Genomic DNA, 23,790 nt, shown 5'->3' with positions numbered 1-23,790 from the left:
TGTCTCCCTCCTTGCAAGGAGACATGTTACAAGGCCAACTTCGTTCAACTTTAGTGGTGTTGTCAGTGGTCTCAGCTGGAGGCCATCCACAGTCGTGAGACCCCCTTCAAAGGTTAACTGCTGTTATTATGCCTCAAGGGGAATTGCATGATGCACCCAGAGCGTTCAAGCAGAGATTTCATGAACAAGTATTTTCAGGCTTCCTGACAGACTGCTGGCAGGCCACTTCTCATGGGACAACTTCTCTCCTCAAAACTACAGGGGAGACTTTTGGCTTCCGACCTCCCAAGCTGGAATCCAGCATGTCAGATTAAGTTTCTCATTAAGTAAAACCTCTTAGTGAGGTGCGCGTCCCTAGCTCCAACTTCTGAGTTCCTCAAACACTGGAACACCTCAAGGGCTCATAGTGTAGGTAGTAGCAAGGAAACTAAACCCTAACGGGTTCATATTACTAAGCCTCCCACCCACCACCTAACCCACGAGAAATGGCCCCGAATTCACTCCACAAGCCCTGAACAAGAGCGCGGAAACCTGTGCGCGGAGACAGGCTGAAGTAACAGCCACCAACTGCAAAAGCCAACCTTCCGTCCGGCTTCCTTAGATGTCGCACACGCGCACGGAACGCTGGGCGGCCGTCCCGTAAGTGCCCGCCTCTTCTAGGCGGACTACAAGTCCCGGCTTGCCTGCCGCCTCGCCGCGCCGCGCCGTCGCCTGGTAACTCGCGCCAGACGGAGCGCTCGGGAGCGGTTCCTCCGTGCGCCTGCGCTTTGGCAGGCTCTGCGCAGGCGTATTTCCAACGCTTGGGAGGAGAGGGCGGGGTGTCGTTCCCTTTCGCTGATGCAAGAGCCTAGTGCGGTGGTAGGAGCAGTGTCGGTAGGAGCAGCGCTGCCAGCGGGGCCTGGGGCTGACCCGTCCGACTTCCCGTCCGTGCCGAGCCTACTCGAGCCGCAGCCATGTCCGGGGACGAGGTGAGGGCCTGAGCCTGGCTCTAGGGCTAAGGACTGAGGCGGAGAGTCTAACCCACCCCGGTGTGGGAGACCGGGCCTGCGGCCTAGCGGCCGGCCGCCGCCATGTGGGGCAGCCGGGCCTAGGCGGCTGGGAGCGAGAGAGCCGGTGAGGACTTCGGAGCCGCGGGCCTGGTCGCGGCCGGCTCTCCTCAGGGTGGCGGCGCCGAGGCCTGCGTCCTCCTGTGGCCGGCGTTTCCGGGATTTTGAGCTCGTTGAGCCGCCCTCCCAGAAGGGGGCTTGAATGCCCGGGTAATGCCCCAAAAGAACGAGATTGGGGCTGCCGACCTCTGCATTCCTTTCGATTTGACAGTGCGGCTCCAACTCTCCTCGCTGGGCGCCGGGAGTGGTGAGAGGAGCCTCCCTCAGCTCCGGCGGAACGCCCTCGTTAAAAACTTTGCAGGCTGGCAGGCTGGCTTGTCCTGGCCGGTATCCGCCCTTATTCTCATCTTGAGCATTATAGGGGTGAGGGAGATAGGACAGAGGAAAAGACCCTTCAGCCTCAAGTGACTCACCTCGGAAAGTTTTAGGGCGGGAGCCCCTGAGCCTCCCTGAACAGAGAGCTCACAGCGACGTGAGCGGGAAGATCGGGCTGCGAAGCTGGCTGGATGTTTTTCCACCGTCGTGCTTGTACTTCAGCAAATTTTCTCAAATCCTTTTAAGCCAGATCTGTACCAGTTCATGTAAAATCAAACGGCTTAAAATGAAATTTGATTTAAGTACTGTCAGTAAGTATTGACTGAGGGAAAGCTACAGCTTACCGGTCAGGTCTCCCCGCCGAAAAAAAAAAAAAAACTCTTGAATTTATAATTCACTTTGTAAATATTGGGGTGCTTGCCCTATAGCGCCTTGGAGAGGAGGAGGAAAAAATCGAGGCTTCCTCGAGCGTTGGTTTTTCTAGGTAGACCCTGAACGATGCTTAGAATTTCCACAGTAGTGGAAAGGCCTGATCACAGGGTAAAGGGAGTGGTTAAGAAGGCAAGTACATGTGCTCACAAAAAGGATATTCTCCAATTTGCTTAGAGTTAATTCCCTTGAGACCTAAGTGGTGGCTAATTCGTGGAGGGATTTGAAGACCAAATTAAGGAATTTGGATTTTATTCTGGAGGAGGCGACTCCACTCTCACCTTTGATTTTAACAATAACCGTGTAAAATTGGTATCATTGTTATGCCCATTTTAGAGATGAGAGAACTGAGGCTTAGAGGGTTGTATGATGCCCATGATTAAATACTAAGTGGCGGAGCCAGTAGTAGAATTCCAGATCTATGCAGTATTGCCTCCATCTAGGTAACTGGGAAGCTCTTGCTCTGTTAGGAGATAAAGAGTCTAAATGAAGTAGGTGGTTCTTGCTTGGAGGTCATGCTCTGACCTCCAAGACATTGCTCTGGCCACTGTATTTCAGAAGTTCTGAGAGTGGCAGTGTTTCATGCTTGTTTCTTTTCTACTCCTTTTCTCAGCTTTTCATAATCTTTAACAGTGCCTGTGTAGGTCTGTGGGGTACTATTCTGTGTATGGGGTTTATGGTAAAGTACAAGTGTTGTAAAGGAGTTAAGAGATCTACTAGTAGCTACAGGAGAAGAAATAGGACCATTTCAACATAGCGATTTGGGGAGCTGGAGGATTCAGTTTTAGCAGTGGGATCAAGTTTTGAAGGAAGTGGAATGTGAATAAATTACTGAAGGGTGAACAAGATTTTGCCAGCAAAAAATGGCAGAACCAGCATTCCAGCAGAGGGCTTTGGAAGCCAATAAAGTAGTAAGCAGCTTAGCGCTTCACAGGTCTACCAGTCCAACTTCATTTTATAGGCAGGAAACTAGGGCCTAGGGAGGTTAACTTGCCCGAGATCACACAGCAAGTTAGTGGGACTAGAAACTCAGCCTTTGGCTTCAACTCTGTAGGTATGTGCAGAGTCTGGTTCCTCTAGTACTATTGACTAGTATTCTTAGGCCAGTCCTTAACTTCTGACTACTTTACAGACATGTAAGGATCAAGTGAAAAGTTGTACGTGGAAATGATTTATAAACTGCCAGGGTCTCCCCAAGAGTAGAAGTTCTGGGCTAGGATAGAGGGTTAAAGAACCTACTGCCCACCAAAATATAACTTTTTTTAACCTGGTGGAACACCATGCCCTTTAAAAAGCAGTGTTCTAGAATTATGGGAAAATATCCTAATCTGCAGGCATTCATTATTTTTCAGACCATTTTTTTTAATGCTGTCAATAGCTAAGATTACTGCTTATTACTAGGTCCCATTTACAAGGTGTCTGAACCATTAGGTTTTCACGCAACATGGTAGGATGTTTTACAAAAGAAACTTTAAACTTAAAAAAAAAAGTTTCTGATTAAAAATGGACTGTGTGTGGGGCGCCTGGGTGGCTCAGTTGGTTAAGCAACTGCCTTCAGCTCAGGTCATGATCCTGGAGTCCCGGGGACGGGGTTGAGTCCCACAGAGTCCCACATCGGGTTCCCTGCTCAGCAGGGAGTCTTCTCCTTCTGACCCTCCCCCCTCCCATGCTCGCTCTCTCTCTCTCTCATTCTCTCTCTCAAATAAATAAAATCTTTAAAAAAAAAATGGAATGTGTGTTGTACAGAGTTTACAAAGCACAGAAGAATACAGAGAAATAAAAATCTCCCAGGATCCCATCACCCACAGATGACAATATTTAGCATTTGTTCTCACCTTGCTTCTCTAGGTTCTTCTGTAACTAACACTTGCCTCCTGGGTGTGGTGTGGCCATAAAGTTATCATCTCGGGTAAATTCTTATGGATGAGAGTAGGTTACCACTTTCATGAAGCATTCTAGCATTCTCCAACCCAACCCAACCTGGAAAGTTGAAAGTGGGAAGCTGTTTTTGAAAGCTTTGTTGTGGACTTAAAAAAAAAAAAAAAGCTAAAGAGATGCTGTGGTTTTTTTCTAAGTGTACTGTCAGCAACTATTTGCTTCTCAAATCCAAACTAGTCTCATAAAACATTTTGAATGTACTGATTTGTAAGTCAGACATGAAAATCTTAAAAAAAAAAAAAGCAAAAAACATTTTTTTTTTTACTCAGGACTGACATGGCCTTGTATCTTGGGGGAGTCCTGCTCTGGGCACCACTTTGGGATCCCTGGTTTCCTTATATTTAAACTCTTATTTTCCTATGTGGTGTGAGTATATGAGGCAATGACTTTATGTGTTAAGTATCCAGAGACAGTAATTGAGAGAGATGTTAATTATTTCAGTATATCATTCCTGCATGTTTATTTCTCTTTACAAGACTACAAGCAAACTGCCTGTACACTTAAGTACAAATGATATTCAGAGGGTAAGAAGACAACTGTGGTGCTGTCCTCTGATTTAAGAATCCCTCCTAGGGCGCCTGGGTGGCTCAGTTGGTTAAGTGACTGCCTTCGGCTCAGGTCATGATCCTGGAGTCCTGGGATCGAGTCCTGCATCGGGCTCCCTGCTCAGCAGGGAGTCTGCTTCTCCCTCTGACCCTCTGACCCTCTTCCCTCTCGTGCTCTCTCTCATTCTCTCCTCTCAAATAAATAAAATCTTTAAAAAAAATAAGAATCCCTCCTATCTTTGGTCTGTCTTGCTGAATAATAGTTAAAAGATAATATTCCAGGGAACTTGATAACTTGGGGAAGAATGCAATAAATTGTAAGCCCTGCCAGACAACCAAATTTTTAGTGCCTAGTATGCTGTCCTTTTGCCAAATCTCCATTTTCAGTAAATGAGGATAAACTGGATGCCTCCCTGGAATAGATTGCAACATTCCATGTACAGTGACTCAGGACCTAATAGATTAGCTGTGGGGAACTTCCTCCTGTTTCTCCTATTTTCTTTTTTTCTTTATTTATTTTTTATATCTTCTTTAAGTTTGCTCAGTAATGTTCTTCAGACTGACTGCATTTCAGAATTACTCATTTGCTACACAGTTAAATCTTTGTGAAGGTAGCAGAGGAAATCTTTGAAATGAGGCTGTATCAATTTCCAGAATGTCTTGCAGAGCCTTCTTCATTGGGTCAGGATGATATCTACCCTACCTTATTACAGACCCTAGTTTGGTTTCAGTGTAGCTCAATTTCTCTAATGTACTTGAGTCATAAAGAAATGTAAGGAAATTGGAATCAATTTTGGGAATCTTTTGGGAGAGTTTCATGATAAGTCTTAGAAATTTAATCACCCTGAATTGATGAAATTTCAGTGATAGGAATCAAGAGATACCATGCTTCGTCAGAACTATAAAGCATTACATAAATTATAATAATTGCTAACATTCATTGAGTACTTTTGTGCCAGGCACTGTGCGAAGTGTTTTATATTTAATTACTCATTTAATCCTCCCAATAACATTATTAGGTTTGTTTTTGGTTCCACTACTTATCTCCATTTTATAAATGAGGCATGTACAGGGCAAGAACTTATCTGGAGTAACACAAGTAAGTGCCAGAGTGGATTTGAATTCAGTCAGTTGGACTCCAGACTTGTGCTTTCAAATACTTCTCTGTCACTCAGATCCCTGGGCAAAATCCTAAATTTAAGCATGGTAGAATTTGGACAAAGATTGGTAAGGGCTTAGAGAAAAATACTTGGGACTTGAATACAATTCTGCTTGACTTCAAAGACCTCTTTACATTGTACCAGGCATCTATTCTATATGTTGTTAAACTGTTGTGTCTAAAATAATGATCTATATTTTTTTCCAAGATACCAGTGTGCACAAGTTGTTTATAAGTAAGTTTAGTTTTTCACTTACTCTCTAGTGGACATTAGATTTAAAATAACTAAGAAAACTTAATGTTCCCGAAACAAAAAGCAAAATAAAAGGTTGTATGGAAGTTTCTCTTACTCAGAGATTTGCTATAGGAAGGGTTGCTGATGGATTTTCTTAAAGATTTGTCTGAACTTGGGCGGGGGGGAGTTCTTGTTTTAATTTTTTATCAGTTCAAGTCTCCTGGCATAGCAACCCCAGGTTACCAGCCGTAAATAAAGTCTCCAAATTTGCTTGTGAAATTTAAAAGTGAAGTTGCAGTATCTTGTGAGAATTTACAAATTTCAAGGCAGGTGCATGTGTTTCCGAAGTATACCCCTCCCCCACCCCTTTACTAATAAGGGAAGGTGGTTGGATGGACTTTTTGTTTGTGTTTGTAAAATCCTTTTTGGTACTTTAATGCACCATATATTGTACTTTCAAGCGTACACTTTTTGAGTATACAACATATTTGGAATGTGAGTGTCTTTAAAAACGATCACTTGGTTCCTTTTTCTTTTTTTAAACAGATGATTTTTGATCCTACTATGAGCAAGAAGAAAAAGAAGAAGAAGAAGCCTTTTATGTTAGATGAGGAAGGGGATGCCCAGACAGAAGAAACCCAGCCCTCAGAAACAAAAGAAGTAGAACCAGAGCCAACTGAGGATAAAGATGTAGAAGCCGATGAAGAGGACAGTAGGAAAAAGGGTGAGTTGTAGTTATGAAAGAGTCAGTGATGTCCTATGAGACCTGATTCTCTTCTGTGAGTGTTTTGGATTTTGTGCACAGTGATCTCTCAGCCTGGTAAATGAAGTTGAGGCTATCAATATGTTGTGTGCACTGGATCTTGCCAGATTCCTGATAGACTTGTTCCAGAGAAATTCCTGCCAAATCCACAAGTTGCAGAGATGACAAAACCTCATCATTCCAGGCCTGGTTTTTCCAGTCTAACCTGTCAGGTCTCTTCCAATTTTAATTGTAGTTGTATTTGAGTGTAGGCAGAAAGACATTAGAGCAAAACAGGCAGTTTTGTATCTTAGCAAACCTGAGAATCTATAAAAGAGATTAAAATTATAGCCTAAAATGTTTGGATTTAGACACCAGTGTTAGTTATTCCCTCTTGTGCTCTAACAGACACCAAATGATTACTAGAAATAAATGATACAATAAACATGATTTATGTCTATTGAACATAAGACACTGCTGGCAATGGGGAGAACTGACATTCGTTGAGCATCTAGCATGTGCTAAGCATCTTGTACATGTTTTTAAAAAAAATGAAAAATAAGACATTCTTGTAATAAGACAAAATGAATTCATAAACAGCTCCTTGAAAAACTTTGTAGCAGAGGGATCCTAAAATATTCTTAGTGTACAATAGGGCAGGACAAATGGAAGACTTATTGAATAAACCCATTATTACTAATGGTGGATAGTTTCAAATTGTAGCCTTATTTTAACAAATGTCATATACTTTATAAGGCCCTTTGTTGATTGATTTTAGTAACAATGAGCTAACCACTAGGATTTAGATGAAAAAAGTATAGCACTTTAGTAGCCAGTAGGGAGATAGATAAGCCAGTAAGCACCTCTGTTGGAGTAACAAGGTTCTTTCAAGACACTTAGAGGGGCACTTAAAACCCAGTTGGGGGATAGGCTTAGAGAAGGCTTCTTGATGGTAGTTACTTCTAACCAAGATCCAGTGAGATGAAGATAAGTGCAATATGAGAGGGCCAATGGGAGGCTTAGGTAAGAGACCACACACACTACACTAAGAAGTGGAAGTAGTTTAGTTGGACTGGAACCAGGAATTAAGGGTTGGTAGATGAGAGGGTAGGCAGAAATGGAGAGATAAAACTAAGAGACCCTTAGAAATTGTGTTAGAACTCTGACTTTGCCGTAAGAATAATGAGGCATGGTATGGTCAGATTACTAAGTAAATATTCCCAACATGGTCCCCTAACCAGGATTTTCCTACAAAGCTTTGACTTGACTTGCCATTGAGTTTTTCAGAACCATAACCTTAGGTTGTAGAGATACCACTGTACTAATACCCAGTCTCTCTATTCTGGTGACTTGACTAATTAATAGCTGAAATGTTGGTTTAACTCGGTTTGTGCTGTATCTTTTGCTAGTTGTTAATACTTTTAATTATCTGTCTTTTTAGATGCTTCTGATGATTTAGATGACTTGAACTTCTTTAATCAGAAGAAAAAGAAGAAAAAAACAAAAAAGATATTTGATATTGATGAAGCTGAAGAAGGTGTAAAGGTAGTATTGCTTTCTTATTGAAGGTAAAATTTGACCTCTCGAAAGGTTGCTAATAGCTGATGTTTCTTTTTGTCTTGTCTCAACAGCTTTGCTTTTGTTATTAAGTACCTGATCAGTGTTAAGGTCATTTTCTTGGGAGTGTGTCTGACTAGGTATCTTAAAGGGATTAAACGGTTTAAAGGAATATAAATTGAGTTTTACACATTGTATTGCAGTGCCATTAAGATGATTACAAAATGCCCTTGGTCATTAACCACACTGAGATTGGCTGAGGAGATATTTCTGTAAGTGAGAAATCCTGTGGAGCATATGTTCATATGGTTTCTTCTTCTTCTTCTTTTTTTTTTTTTTTAAGATTTTATGTATTTATTTGACAGAGAGAGACACAGTGAGAGAGGGAACACAAGCAGGGGGAGTGGGGGAGGGAGAAGCAGGCTCCTGGCTGAGCAGGGAGCCCTATGTGGGGCTCGATCCCAGGACCCTGGGATCATGACCTGAGCTGAAGGCAGACGCTTAATGACTGAGCCACCCAAGCGCCCCATATGGTTTCTTCTGTTAGACTTTCAGTAGCATGTTGAAAATACAAACTTAGGTATGTTCCTTTCAGCAGCAAAAAATGAACCCCAGCTTGCGATGGTTGGTGACTGATGATTTTATGGCCTGTAGGAGAATGGGAGCATTTAGGCTGGTATTATGGGGTTCTCTCGTCTTTTAGGGATATGAGGCCCTGTGATTATCTTGTTACTGGATCAGTTTCCAATATAAATATCAAAATTCTTTTGAACAAGGGTGGATAAATAGGTGGGTAGGTGGGTAAATAGTAGAAGGATGGATCAAGGAGCTGAAAGTCTGTTATGCCCTTATTTAGAGCTACTATTTTAAAGGCCCTGTCCAGGAATCCTAAGCAGAGCCCACACATCTATTTCAAAAATCCAGGATAATAGCAATTTTATGTATATACAAGTGAGAAGGAGCAAGCATGAGAATACACATACACATGTATTAAGTGTCCCATTTTATGCTTTCTACCCCAATTTTTCTTTGGTAAATAGCTTATTTGCTCAAACTCAAGTAAATAAGGTGTATCTCACATGTAATAGGAAATGTATACAGTAATTTGTTCAGTTTTGGAAACAGTGTCACAATTTTGATAGCTTGGTTAATTCAGCAAATATGTATTGGTAATTACAGTGAGTCAGGCATTGTGTGCTAATTGCTAAGGTACTGAAATGAATGAGATATTTTTCCTTTTCAGAGATTATTTTAGTTCAGGAATAATTTAGACTCCTTTAGAACAAGATGATTTTACCTGGATTTATCTTATTCTCTCCCTGTTTGGGGATTCTCTTCTCTTCCTACTGTTGTAGGGAAAGTATGAAAGAAATATTCAGATTATACTGAACAAAACAGGTATAAATATCCTGGGTAACAAGGTGACATACCAGATGTGCTACAGAAGGTCTTGGTTAACAAGGTTTTGTTGGTCAGTTCCTCTAGTAGCTTTTGTCCTGAAGAGTCACTTATAAGCTCTGCTCCTACTAAGTGTTTAAATACTTTTTTCTCTACTATTGAAGGCATAACATAGCTTGTTACTACAAGTATCTTCATCAGACAAGGCAAGGAGTTTAACTTGAAACTAAAGTGTTTTTAAGATACTGGGTGTTGGGTTACTCATACACCTGAATTTTCAGACCATCACAGGGCTTTTGAAAAATCTTGAAAAACAGTCTGCCATTTTCTGTGTTTCACTGGGTCTTTGCCTCAGTTTGGAGGTAGATCTGGCTGGAATGAAGTAAATAGTATAGGACTAGAAATTAGCTGTTGTGTGCTAATTTGTACCAGTATATATCTAAGTTTCTCGTTTAATGACTGTCATGTTAGAGACTAAATATCTGCTTTCTCGTGTATGTGTTACCCAGCTACTACACATGAGCTGATTGGTTTTTGATGGCCAAATGGGGCATTGAGGCTACATAGCTAGATTTGGGATCTCAAGGCTGAGTGTCATTTACTCCCAGCTATTCCAGTTTTTCTGCTAAGATTTATGAGATTACAGTGGCCAGTGTCAGAGTATTTCAGGATGTAGGCATGTAAAAATAGATGTTGATAAGGTAGTACTGACAGCATACTTGACAGTAGGAAGCCGGATAAGCTGGTGAAAAGGATGGAGACATCAGAAGACTAGAGACTGAGACTGGCCCTTTCTGATCTTCTGGGGTGTGTATGACTCATTTCTAGTGCCCTGTTTACATCCATAACTGTAGCAGCCAATCTTAGGATCAAGCTGTACCGTGTCACCATCCATTCATCAGGTGACTGTAAATCTCTGGGTTCTGCCTTTTCCTTCTTTCATGATGTCATCTATTGAAATGATGCCCAAAGACCTCTTCACAATCTGGTACGAGCTGACTGTGGTATAATAAAAAAATAAATATTTGGTCTTTGTCCCCAGTTCCTGGCACACAGCTTCTAAAACCCTTGGCATCTCTGGAGTGATAAAAGTGTCTTTTGAGAGATGACTAGTGGCTGGGAGCCCCTGGATAGGTTTAGGGTGGGGGGCTGGTTGTCAGAAAGATTAAGCCGTGATTAGAGGATTGGAACTTTCACATTCACACTCCTCCAGGGAAAGGAACTGGAGATTGAGTTCAGTCACCAATGGGCAGTGATTTAATCCTGCCTACATAATGAAACCTCCATAAAAACCCTTCAACAGCGGGGGTTAGAGAGCTTCAGGGTTAGTGAACACTAACTGTTGGGCAAGTGGTATAACCAGAGAAGGCTCTGCACCTGCCTGCCTCCCCTCTTTTCTTGCTCTATGCATCTCTTCCTTTTGGCTGTTACTGAATTGTGTCCTTTATCATAAACTCGTAATAGTTAACTAAAGTGTTTTTCTGAGTCTGAGTCGTTCTAGCAGATTATTAAATTGGGGGGGGTGTTCTGAATTTGTAGTCAAGTCAGACTAAGTGTGGGTAAAACGTGGGGACCCTGTGCTTGCACTGGCCTCTGAAGTAAGGACAATCTTGTGAGACTGAGCCATTAAACTTGTGGAATCTGTCACTGAGCCTGGGTAGTGTCAGAATTGAATTGAATTGTAGGCCACCTATTTAGTGTCAGAGAGTTGGACAATAGCCGTGGGAAAAAACCACATATTTGGTGTCAGGAGGAAAAACGGCTCCCATTGATTGCATCAGAATACTTAGAAACTTCTTTAAAATACTCCTAAAGCCTGTTCCTGCTAAAGATTGTCAACCAAAAGGTACAAAACCCAAAAGGAATCTTTTTTTTTCCCTTTTTTCCTTAAGATTTTATTTATTTTAGTGAAAGAGACCACATGAGTGGGAGGGACAGAGGGAGAGAGAGAGAAAATCTCAAGCAGACTCTGCACTGAGCACAAATCCCAATGCAGGGCTCGATCTCACGACCCCAAGATCACAACCTGAACCAAACCCAAGAGTCAGATGCTCAACCGACTGTGTCACCAAGGTGCCCTGATACAGGAATCTTTTAAAGATTCCCAGGTGATTATGACAGTGGCCTGGTTTGGAAACATGGGCACTAATTACAAGATCTCAAGGCTGATGGATAAAATAAAGGAAAAGATGCCACAACAGTGTCTTACAGGAGTGCCTGGCTGACTCAGAAGAACATGTGACTCTTGATCTCAGGGTTGTGAGTTCAAGCCCCACATTGGGTGTGGAGCCTCCTTTAAAAAAACAAGGTGTCTTATTAAAGAACTTCCAATTTAAATGACAGACTTTATTTTTAATTTTTTTTTTAAGATTTTATTTATTTACTGGAGAGAGAGCAAGAGAGAGAGCACAGAGGAGAAGCAGAGTCCCCGCTGAGCAGGGAGCCAGATGCGAGGCTCCATCCGAGGACCCTGAGATCATGACCTGAGCCAAAGGCAGACGCTTAACCGACTGAGCCACCCAGGCGCCCCTATTTATTTGTTTTTTATTTTTATTTTTTTTAAAGATTTTATTTGACAGAGAGACAGCAAGAGAGGGAACACAAGGGAACACAGGGGGAGTGGGAGAGGGGAGAAGTAGGCCTTCTGCTGAGACCCCGATGCAGGGCTCGATCCCAGGACCCTGGGATCATGACCTGAGCCGAAGGCAGACGCTTAACAACTGAGCCAACCAGCCGCCCTTATTTATTTGTTTTTAAAGATTTTATTTATTTGAGAGAGGGCACAAGCGGGGGGGTAGGGGCAGAGGGAGAGGGACAGGCAGACTCCACACTGAGCACAGAGCCTGATGCAGGGCTCAATACTAGGACCCCGAGATCATGACCTGGGCTGAAGTCAGATGCTTAACTGACTCAGCCACCCAGGTGCCCCTAAATGACAGACTTTCTGAACCACTTTGGTTCACTCGTGAGAGACATTACTTATCTATAACTTCAGTTGTGATTTGTTTTCCTCCAAATTTGTTTCCCTCCAAATGATGTCAGCCCATGTCATTTAAAAAAAAAATAGTTCTAGTATCAAAATGTTGATTCTTATCTCAATTTCTTAGGATCTTAAGATTGAAAGTGATATCCAAGAACCAGCTGAACCAGAGGATGACCTTGACATTATGCTTGGCAATAAAAAGAAGAAAAAGAAGAATGTTAAGTTCCCAGATGAGGATGAAATACTAGAGAAAGATGAAGGTAGTATTGGGGCTCAGCAGTTCATTTCTAGGTTACTCAAGACTTTGGCCTGGTCTCTTTGATGACCTTTCTCATTTTTCCCTTCTCGTTATTTCCAGTGCCTGATAATGGAAACTGAAAGGAAAGGGTATCTAACTTGATGATAACAGTTCAAGATTTCATGGGGGAAAAATTTGGCAATTGGGATTACACTAACTGTAACTGTTTAAATAATGTTTCTTTTTTTGTTGTTGTTAAAGTGCTGTTTTATTCTAAGTGCTGAAGTTCTTTAGAGAACTTTAGTGTAGTTAGCAGATGGATTTTTTTTTTTAAAGATTTTATTTATTTATTTGAGAGAGAGAGAATGAGAGATAGAGAGCACGAGAGGGAAGAGGGTCAGAGGGAGAAGCAGACTCCCTGCCGAGCAGGGAGCCCGATGTGGGACTCGATCCTGGGACTCCGGGATCATGACCTGGGCCGAAGGCAGTCACTTAACAAACTGAGCCACCCAAGCGCCCTAGCAGATGGATTTTTTAATGGATGTGGATGTTTCTTTTTTTTTTTTTTTAAAGATTTTTATTTATTTGAGAGAGAGAGAGAATGAGAGATAGAGAGCACGAGAGGGAAGAGGGTCAGAGGGAGAAGCAGACTCCCTGCTGAGCAGGAAGCCCGATGCGGGACTCGATCCCGGGACTCCAGGATCATGACCTGAGCCGAAGGCAGTCGCTTAACCAACTGAGCCACCCAGGCGCCCAATGTGGATGTTTCTTAAGCGCTTCAAAACATCTGGACTTTTTTCCTCTATTCCAGTGCATTATGTTATGTGTTTGTTAAATCAAGAAATAATTCGGTTTGTCTGTTACCACAAATTCCTAATTAGAGAGGTCTCTGTTAAGGGTTATTTATGAAAGTTGTAACATCCCTGTCTTGAAGAAGTAATAGGTTGGTTGTGAGCCTTGATGCTTTTATGCGGCAGGGAAGACAAATGTCTTTGAAGCTTTCATTTCTCTAGATCTCCGCGCGCCTCCCCCTGCCCCCCCGCTTTGTTACTGCCTACCACTCATTCTTACGGTCTTTATTATCTGTAGCTTTAGAAGATGAAGACAGCAAAAAAGATGATGGTATCTCATTCAGTAACCAGACAGGTCCTGCTTGGGCGGGCTCAGAAAGAGACTACACATATGAGGAGGTAAGATAAATTATGTTATGAAAAAGGGCTAAGATGTTCACTCGAATTCAAAGAAGAGCAAGATCTTTATTTACTTATTTTTTAATATTTGAGAGCAAGAGAGAGAGCATGCACAGTGTGGGGGGCGGAGAGGCAGAGAGAAAGAGAACCTCCAGCAGACTCCCTGCTGAGTGCAGAGCCCGGCTCCATCTCATGACCCTGAGATCATGACCTGAGTCAAAATCAAGAGTCGGATGCTTAACCAACTGAGCCACCCAGGTGCCCCTGAAGAGCAAGATCTTTATACTGAATTGGAAGGGCCATCGAAGAACAGATCCTGAAACAGACCCAGAGAGGTCACACAATCAGTGCAGTGTTGCCAGATACCCTCAGATGCCCAGAGTTCAGCAGTCATTCTGGTGGTATTCACTGTTCCATCTGAATCTATGAACTTCTGAGGACATGCAGCCCCTTAATTGAGAGAGCAGGATAGAGGAAGGGGGTAACTTAAGTTAGGGCCAGTGTGAGTCGAGTTTATTTGGGCTTTCCTGAATCGTACTTTTCCACGTATCACATACTTTCCCTAGAAACAGCAAAGTTAGTAGGGCTCCTTCATTCAACTTTGAACTGAGTATTGCTGAGCATCCCTAATTGACCAGATCCTGGTTGAGGATTGAGTCCTGCTCTTAAGGCAAGGCCAGAACATGTAGTGGTAAGTGTGTGTGTTTAGCGAAAAGTGTTTATGTGCTTCTGAAGTGAGCACTGTGTTTAGCAAAAAGTGATGTTTGCTTTGCTTGAAGGTAAAACAGTGACTCAAGTAGGAATTTTATACTGCTGCTATTAATAAGAATGTATGTGAATACCAATTGATTCTCTATAGCTACTGAATCGAGTATTCAACATTATGAGGGAAAAGAATCCAGATATGGTTGCTGGAGAGAAAAGGAAATTTGTCATGAAACCTCCACAGGTCGTCCGAGTAGGAACAAAGAAAACTTCTTTTGTCAACTTTACAGATATCTGTAAACTGTAAGTTGGTTAATGGAGAGTCCTCCACCCCAAATACCAGATACTCTGCGGGGACTATGTTAAATGTCCTTATTGTGCACTTTGTTGCAGGTAGAAGGAAAGAATGCACAAATGTCGGGGTTGGTTTGAGGGAGGTCACAGTTCAAGTCTGTCAGTTCTTCCTGTTCTAGGTCTCTGGGCTTGTTTTATCAGGCATCCAGAGGTGAGAGAAGCCAACTCATGCTGACCCATGAGAGTGGATCTTAACCAGATGGAGGGAAGAGGGAGGAGGTTGAATGTAGTCCTCAGACAGGAGCCTGGGGAGCCCAAGGAGGTGGAAAAACTCATTAGGCTGGGGTGGGCCTGCCAAACTGCAAAAGTGAACTCCGGGACAGCAGCTTTATTTGGCGTGCCTCTTCTTTGAATGGTCATTGCCAAGACATGGTCGATTGAGATTTTAGCTTTCTTTTTTTTTTTTTTTTAAAGATTTTATTTATTTACTTATTTGACAGAGAACGACTGCGAGAGAGGGAACACAAGCAGGGAGAATGGGAGAGGGAGAAGCAGGCTTCCCACTGAACAGGGAGCCCGACTCAGGGCTCAATCCGGGACCCTGGGATCATGACCTGAGCCAAAGGCAAACACTTAACTGAGCCACCCAGGCGCCCCATGAGATTTCAGCTTGCTTAATGATCATCATCTCCCATGTGTATCTGACCCCCAGGTCATGTTCTGGGCCTGGCACTTCTCATAGCTCAGCTGCATCTTTTCTGACAGGCTCTTTAGGGCAACTGACCTTATTTATCTACTGTTTGTTACTCAGTTTCATAAATGATACATGCTTATTGCAGATAAAAGGCAAAACAGTGATGAACAAAAAAGAATAAACACTAAAAATTCTACCACCCTGAGATAATCACTTGTTTTCATTATAGGCATTACTTAAAAGGTTTTAGACTTTTGGCTGATGACAACAGTAGTATATTCTTACTGTAGAAAAACTAGAAAATACAGGGCGCCTGGGTGGTTCAGTCGTTAAGCGTCTGCTTTCGGCTCAGGTCATGATCCCAGGGTCCTGGGAATCGAGTCCCACATCAGGCTCCCTGCTCAGCGGAAAGTCTGCTTCTCCCTCTCCCACTCCCCCTGCTTGTGTTCCTGCTCTCGCTGTGTCTCTGTCAAATAAATAAATAAAATCTTAAAAAAAAAAAAAAAAAACTAGAAAATGACATGCTAAAGAAAATGAAAAATCTATAAGTCCACCATTAAGAGATAATCATAATACTTTCATGTTTAGTATTGTGCATGTATTTTTAAATAAATTAGTATTATACTGGTTTTCAATAGAATTTTTTCTTAATATATCACAAAACTTTTACCCATGTCATTAAGTAGTCTTCAGAAATGTTTTGAGTAGCAACACAACATATTTTAACAGTTCCTTAGTTGGATATGGTTGCTTCCAAGTTTTCATGATCAGTGGAAAAGCTTTAAGAAACATCCTAATACACGTATCTTGACAGTAACTCAAAGCCTTAGGGCAAATTCCCAAAATGGAACTGCCAAGTGAAAAGGGATGGGTTATTTTCATGGCAGATGTTGGCAAATTGCTTTCCAGAAAGCTCCTACCCATTTATACTCCCACTAGCAACGTAGGAGTTTACCTTCCTATTATATTTTCACCAACCCTCACTTACTACACTTTGGGAAAGAATAACTTAAAATTGTAGTAGTAGTACCTGGTTATTGGAACAAGTTCAAACAATGCCAAGTAAATAAAATTATTTTTTAGAAAAGATTTTAGAGAGTGTGTGCATGCGGCAGGGAGGAGCAGAAGCAGAGGGAGAGGGGAAGCTGACTCCCTGACAATGCGGGGCTTGATCCCAGGACCCTGAGATCATGACGTGAGCTGAAAGCAAGAGTCAGATGCTTAACTGACTAAGCCACCCAGATGCCCCCGAAGTGAATAGTACTAAAAGTTTAAATACTGAATGGCATTGCTCTGTATTTGCTTTTTCCTATGTATACTTTGGCGGGGGAGGGTATTTAGAGACCTGCCTTGTTCTAAAAGCAGGATAGAATAGATGTATCAAAACTTGTTTAACTGCTCCTCACTTGTGAATACTTAAGCTGTTTTCAGTTTTTCTGCTCTTGTGCTACCATGAAGTATTTCTCTATATATTGTTCCTTTTTTGGTAATGAAGATTTTCAAAAAGGAAATACATAGGGATTAGCAGAACAAACAGCCAAGTGTCCCATTGCCTACGTTTCTTGTATTTTGCCCTGTTGACACATGTGCATCAGATTTTTTCTTCTTTAAAGGTTTTATTTTTTATTTATTTCTTTAGAAGGGGAGAGAGAGAATCCCAAGCAGGTTCCATGCCTAGCGGGGAGTTAGAGATCATGACCTGAGCCGAAATCAGGAGTCGGACACTTAACTGACTGAGCCACCCAGGCACCCCCAGATTTTTTTCTTCTTTAAAAAGAGGGTTTTATAGTTACAATCAAGGACATCTATGTTTCTCTTTCTGATTCTTTCAACCTTCCTTCTCAGAAAAAAAGGTTAACCTCTAAAGTTGTTTACCTTTCCTAAACATGTTTCTAGACATTTATAAATAACATTACTTTATGGGCTGTAAAATGTAAATAAATGGTATCTATGTATCTTTATTTCAGGGTTTGATGAGCTAGGCACTAAAATTCACCAAATAGTTGAGTAATTACAGATAAAAACAGTGAGCAGGATGGGTTTGTTTTATTTTTTTAGATAACCGGTACGATTTCCAGTGAAGGATAAAGTTTATATCACTTTCTTTTTAGATTACATCGTCAGCCCAAACATCTCCTTGCATTTTTATTGGCTGAATTGGGTACAAGGTAAGAAGCTATATTTACATTTATATACAATTATAGATAGTAGTACTGGATGTTTCAAAGGAACTTCTCGTAACTTGAAAAGGGTACATAACACCCTTAGAAAAAACATTCACACACACAAAAAAATTCACATAATGCTAATTAGAGGAACTTTTAGGTTCAGTGAGGGAGGGAAATCGTTTGAGCTTAGCTGCTTAGGAATAGGGAACAGAGTTAAAAGTGGCTCATCCATACAGGCCTGCTGGTGTTCCTGTCATTAGAATTCTTGGGTCTCCTTATGGATCAAATATTAGACTTCAGAGGAAACCATTTTCTTAGGTCAGAATTTATTTTCTAAATTGTTAATAGGCTATCAAAGAAATAGGTTGATGCGTGGCATGGGAGAAGACATTGAAACAGAGATCCATAATCAGTTCCCTGTCTTCAGGGCTCACATGTTGAAGGCACCAAGCCAGTCCATTCCCATGCAGGGAGACCAGTATCCCACAGAGCCATCCCAATGAGTTATGACCATAAGTACCAGGAATCCAGAAGTCCCTTTAAAAGTAAGTAACATAGACTTAGAGCATGATAATGATGAGTAACATACTGAGTGCCTACTGTATGCCAGGTACTATGCCAAGCACTTTTTAGGGGTACTGTCTCAGTCGTTATAATAGTCCAGTGAACTGTAAGTGGAAATTAGTATTACCCGTCTTACAGGTTTGGAAACAGGGAGTTGGTCACATCGCTAGCATAGTCAAGGCAGCCAACTCAGCTCTGCCGGTCTCTAGAGCTTGGGCTCTTAGAAGGCTTAGAGAGGTAACTAAGGTTGTTTGCTGTCTTCTTTCTCAAAAGTCTTACTATTTAAACTCAGTTTGTTGGAACTGACTACACTCGCTGTGGGGTTAAGGAGTGATTGATTTGACTAGTGGTAGATATGTAGACTCTGTTGTAGAAGAATGCTTTAAATGTAAATTTGTTACACTATTCTTAACTTGCATAAACTAATGAAGGAATAAAAACTCGCGGTGTCCTGCTTCTCGGAATAATTTACAGTTTTTGTAGAGGTGGGGTGGTTGTAACCAGTGAATTTATGGTCAGTGGGCTATTATGGGGTTGTTGAGAAAATTCAGTTATCTTTTGACAGTGAATGGAAAAAATTTCCTACATCAACCATTGGAATCACTGTAGCGTGGAGATTAAGGGTTACAGTCCATGGAGGATGATAATAAAGCTTTATAGTTAAAGGAAAAACACAGGAGAGGTTCTTACAAAGGTCAGTTTTATGAGATGCAAAACAAATGTAAATTTAATGCTACCTGGCTGAATTTTGTTGTTTGACTTTGTGATTTGTAATAAATGATAACATCTAGGGCAAAGCTTTACCTTACCAGAAGTGCTCGTCAGATTTGTAACAAATGATAACATCTAGGGCAAAGCTTTACCTTACCAGAAGTGCTCGTCAGCACCACTGACAATATGTGACCTGTGATTTCAGCTGTACTTCTTTATTGGTAACAGTTTTGTAGAGATACAGTTCACACATTTAAACGTATGAATGGTTTTTAATAGGTTGACATAGTTGAACAGCCATTACCGTAACTCATTTTAGCATATTTTCATCAACTCGATGACTGAATCAAAACACTTGGTGCTTAGAATTTTTAAAGATAGAGTTCCCTTCCTGTTTTTATATTTATAGACCCCCCCTCACTGCCTTGTACATGCTATACATTCAGTAGAAGTGTCTTTTTCCTTTGTTAGATGAATAAGCCATCACGCACAGTTAAGGAATCAATTTGTTAGACTTAATCATAAACCTAATTATGTCACTGGAGATATAATTGGTTGAAATTGGATTCAGTGTGAGGAAATAGTACGTCATCAGGCACCAACTACTTAAAAATAAATTTTGAAGTCAAGGTAGTATAGCACTGCTCCTAGAACTTGTCCTATGCCATTGAATATATTTTAAATAGGTTCTGGAATTTGGTTTCTTACAGGAAACAATAATGGAGATACTTTTCTTTTCTCTCATAGTGGTTCTATAGATGGTAATAATCAACTTGTAATCAAAGGAAGATTCCAACAGAAACAGATAGAAAATGTTTTGAGAAGATATATCAGTAAGTGTATAATTTAATTACATCATTCTGAAATGTTCTCAATCAGGCTGTAATATTTTGGGGGAGATCTACAGGTTTTTTAATGAAGCTAGAAAGGCTGGCCTTCGCCTTCAAAGATGAGGGGAAATGATGGGAAGATGGTACAGCTACTCCTGGCAGCTGCTTAGGGGTACAGAGAAGAAGGGTTTTGATTTCTTAAGGCCCAGCAGATCAAGGACGCTGCTTGGTTCTAGGCTGAAGGCCAAGTCAGGGAAATCTCTTGGCAATCAGGCTTGGCCTGCCTTTTATCTTCCTAATCACTTGAAATTGGTGTATTCCCACCTAGGAAAGCTAATTAGTTCTGAGTGGCTCTCCTGTAGATAGAACCAGGAATGGCATCTGGCAAGCATCCCTGCCTCCTTGCACATTTGGAGTCTTTTTTTCAACCCTTGGTTTAGTACCTGAAGCATCACAGCAAATAGCTTGTGTCTTTTTATCCCTAGAATATCTAAGTTAAGCTAAAGCTTTCCCTGGTCTCGGTGCCAGCCTGGGCTTGTGGAGTTCATGGTAGAAGATGTTTCAGAGGGAAGAAACCTCTGGCTCACTGCAGCCGCCAGGTAATTCTGTATGTTGCTTTTCCTGCAGAGGAATACGTTACCTGTCACACGTGCCGATCACCGGACACAATCCTGCAAAAGGACACCCGACTCTATTTCCTACAGTGCGAAACTTGTCATTCTCGATGTTCTGTTGCCAGCATCAAAACCGGCTTCCAGGCTGTCACAGGCAAGCGAGCACAGCTCCGTGCCAAAGCTAACTAATTGGCTAACTACCACTGATTTTGCAAAGTGTGTTGTGGAGATTTGGCTGGACAGGTTTACCATCAGAATGGATATACCACTGTATTAAAAAACAAGATAGAAAAGCTGCCAAGTTCTTTGGCGTGTGGCTGGTTGGTCTGAAATCCTTGCAAGATGCCGATGCTCAAGCTGTTGACATACTCATTGCCTACTTTAACAACTGTCAGAAAAACGTGATGGGGTAAGGCGGTGCTTTTTTAAAATCGTTCATAGACTTATGTAAAATGCAAGATAAATTAAAGTTATTATAACAGTGATTCTTTCAATTTGCTTTGTCCTTCAGTTTTCTATAAAAATTATGCTTAATGAATTCAGCAAAAACAGTTGGTGCCTGGACTCTGGTGAGGTCTCTATATCCTCATCCTGAGAAACCGGCCATTGACAGGTGCTTCAGCTGGGCAGCTGTTTTTCTTCTCAGCTTATCTTGAGATAAAGCTTCACATGAGAGGGTGGTTGGAACATGAGATCTGGGAGGACAACCCGTTTTCAGTGTCCAGGGAATGATTACATAGATTATTTGAATCCTTTTACTTATGTGAGGATTGTTGCTACTACCTCACTGCCAAGTCCTCCAGCTGTTACCACGTGAGGGGAATACAAGGTGCTAGGTACCCTCCCTCCCTCAGAATTTTTCTTTCTTATACTGGCCACTAAAAAAAAATCTTAGAAATACAGCCTTTAAGTATGTCTTGTAACCAGCACACTGAGAAAAACCCTAGTTGGACGTCTATTGGTGAGGAAGCAGTGTGGCATGTCGTGCCACACAGAGAACTGAGCAAACTATGATGCTAGAGAAAGCTTTTCTTTCCCCAACTTCGGTTGTGGGTTTGAAAAGACCCACTACAAGTGCTTTTGTTTCCTATATTAGAAGTAGCCTCAGTGTCACCATGAGAAACCAAGAGGTGATGGTGCTCTTGGTGCCTCGAGTTATGTCTCCTGATGATTTGGCTGAAAGGCTGTTTCTCCATTCAGCACAGGGAGAAAGATCATTTCATGTGTCTGCTGTGATCTGCCTAGCACATGACGGTAAGGGCATAACAATGCTCCTCATAGTCTCGATGGCTAAGTGGCCCCAGGAGCAGTTGCTCAGCCCTGAATGTCTTAACCATGTTGTTTTTAATCACTGTGACCCTTAAAGTACAGGCCAAGTGTTGGCCATGAAGTGCTGGAGGGAGCAGAGTAGTCCCTTGACCCAGTAGGTCCCAAGAAGACCACACACTGGCTGAGCTCTGTTTATGATGCCGTCTTCCCTTTTTGTTATCTATGCCCAGACAATCCCCAGTGTCCGATGTTACTGCGTGAATAAAGCAAGGATTAGTGCCTCTTGTGTAATTAGCGCTCCATTGCTTGTGTATCTATCTATGTGTTTCACTCGTTTCTTTTTACTTTAGTGGGATCCTTTAGGGAAGACAGGATTTTACCATTTTGCCTGTGTGACAGGTTGGCACACAGTTGTTGCAGTTTCAACCCAATTTTAACTTAATTCTCAGAACAGTTTCTGGACTGATAAAACCCTTTAAGACTGTTTGATTAAAATGGAATTAACTATTAACCCACTCACTTTTGGGCTGTCCTAAGTTACCCATTCACAGTAGCATCAGCTTCATCTGTCTCTACTACCTCACACCAGCCAGCTCAGCTGCAAGGAACCTTCTACAGGGTGACAAAAGGCACCCTGAGGGTTTTTGATCAAGAGCCAGGTTTGGTTGTTGAGAAGGGAACAAGACCGTTTCCAAAGTGTCGTAGGAAACAGTCTCGAAGAGTGTTTCTAATTATGCAAAGGCGAAAAAAGAAGGGTTCCACTGGTGGTTTAAAAAAAAAAAAGTCTGCGACTAGATAAACAGGTTCCATGAATGCGTCTTTAGTATGCTGATGTGCATGTTCATGAGCACATGAATGTGCAGTTAGCTCTTCAGTCTTCAGAGAAACCTTTTCTGACCCCATCCTGGCTCACTCCCGCATTTCCACCTTCCCACTGCATTGTAAAATACTATTTCCCCTCCCAGCCCACCATAACATAGGGACCTAGAACAAGGGTTTTTTTGTTCACTCATGCACCCCTAACTACTGAGAGCAAGCAGTTCCTAGCAAGTTGTAGGTGTTCAATACTTGAGTTTCTTTCAAGATTTTTGAGAGCGAGCAAGCGTGGGCAGGTGGGTTGAAGGACAAGCAGACTCCCCCGAGTGGAGCCCAATGTGGGGCTCGATCCCAGGACCCCAAGATCACAACCTGAGCCGAAGCCAGACACCTAACCGAATGAACCACCCAGGCACCCCTTGAATGAGTTTCTTTAAAAGAAGTTTAGAATGGGGGCACCTGGGTGGCTCAGTCGGTTAAGTGTCCAACTCTTGATTTCGGCTCAGGTCATGATCTCAGTTATGAGATTGAGCCCTGTGTCAGTCTCCATGCAGGGCGTGGAGCCTGCTTAAGATTCTCTCCTCACCCCCACACCCCTGCTCATGCTTATTCTCTCTTGCACTTAAAAAAAAAAAAAAGGCACAGAATATGTAGACTTTTATAGCCCCTTCTCCCCGCCCCAGACATCTTACAATGTAAAGTGTTCTACAGGAAAAAAAATGGTTGGCTGGACATCTTGAAAGATATGCTGCTGTGGTCTGTGAGGCCCCAGTTCTGACCTGACCTTCCCCCACCCAGATCCTTTGCGTTGGCAATTCTAAGGTTTCACATTTCAACAGAACATTAGATTTTGCAATGTGTTTTTAGAATTTGGGCTTTGTAGCATGTGGTCTTTTTCCACTGAAAAGATGAATTTATAATTAAAAACTTAATTCCCATAATCCTACCAACATTTTTCCAAGTTAGTACAGTCTTCATAATTTTTTTAAACTGCAAAGAGGCCCACCCATGTTATACCATAGTTTATTAAATCAGTGCTTGGATGGGTATTTGCTAATTCTTAAGACTGCTAGGAGTATGGACTCTGAGCAGTCTGGAGTGGCAGTCCTCTGCCAATGATTAGATCCTGTATTGTCACCTATGAAATAGGAAACTGTCTACCTCAAAGATGGTGAGATAGTATATGTAAAGTGCTTAACCCTGCCTGGCACTTGGAACTGTTTTCCTTCTGTGGAATACTTCCCTTAGACTGAATTTCCAGGGTCAGTGGGCAGGAGACTTTAGGGTAGC

The 23,790-nt window shown here is 42.0% G+C and overlaps 1 protein-coding gene across 1 annotated transcript; it reads left to right on the top strand.

Annotated features, from left to right (window-relative positions):
- The first annotated feature begins 758 nt into the window (after positions 1–758).
- Positions 759–20,909, top strand: EIF2S2 (eukaryotic translation initiation factor 2 subunit beta). The gene is made up of 9 exons (XM_027620680.1): positions 759–968; positions 6,274–6,451; positions 7,911–8,014; positions 12,532–12,667; positions 13,735–13,835; positions 14,695–14,843; positions 17,640–17,696; positions 19,719–19,804; positions 20,429–20,909. Exons 1-9 carry the CDS (start codon positions 954–956, stop codon positions 20,602–20,604), a joined length of 1,002 nt encoding a protein of 333 aa, XP_027476481.1. The 5' UTR covers positions 759–953; the 3' UTR covers positions 20,605–20,909.
- Positions 20,910–23,790: the final 2,881 nt, after the last annotated feature.

This window comes from Zalophus californianus, chromosome 8 (genome assembly GCF_009762305.2).
Source record: "Zalophus californianus isolate mZalCal1 chromosome 8, mZalCal1.pri.v2, whole genome shotgun sequence".
Lineage (NCBI taxonomy): Eukaryota > Metazoa > Chordata > Mammalia > Carnivora > Otariidae > Zalophus > Zalophus californianus.
Note: the sequence above shows the minus strand (reverse complement) of the source record. Positions and strands in the feature narration are given on the sequence as shown.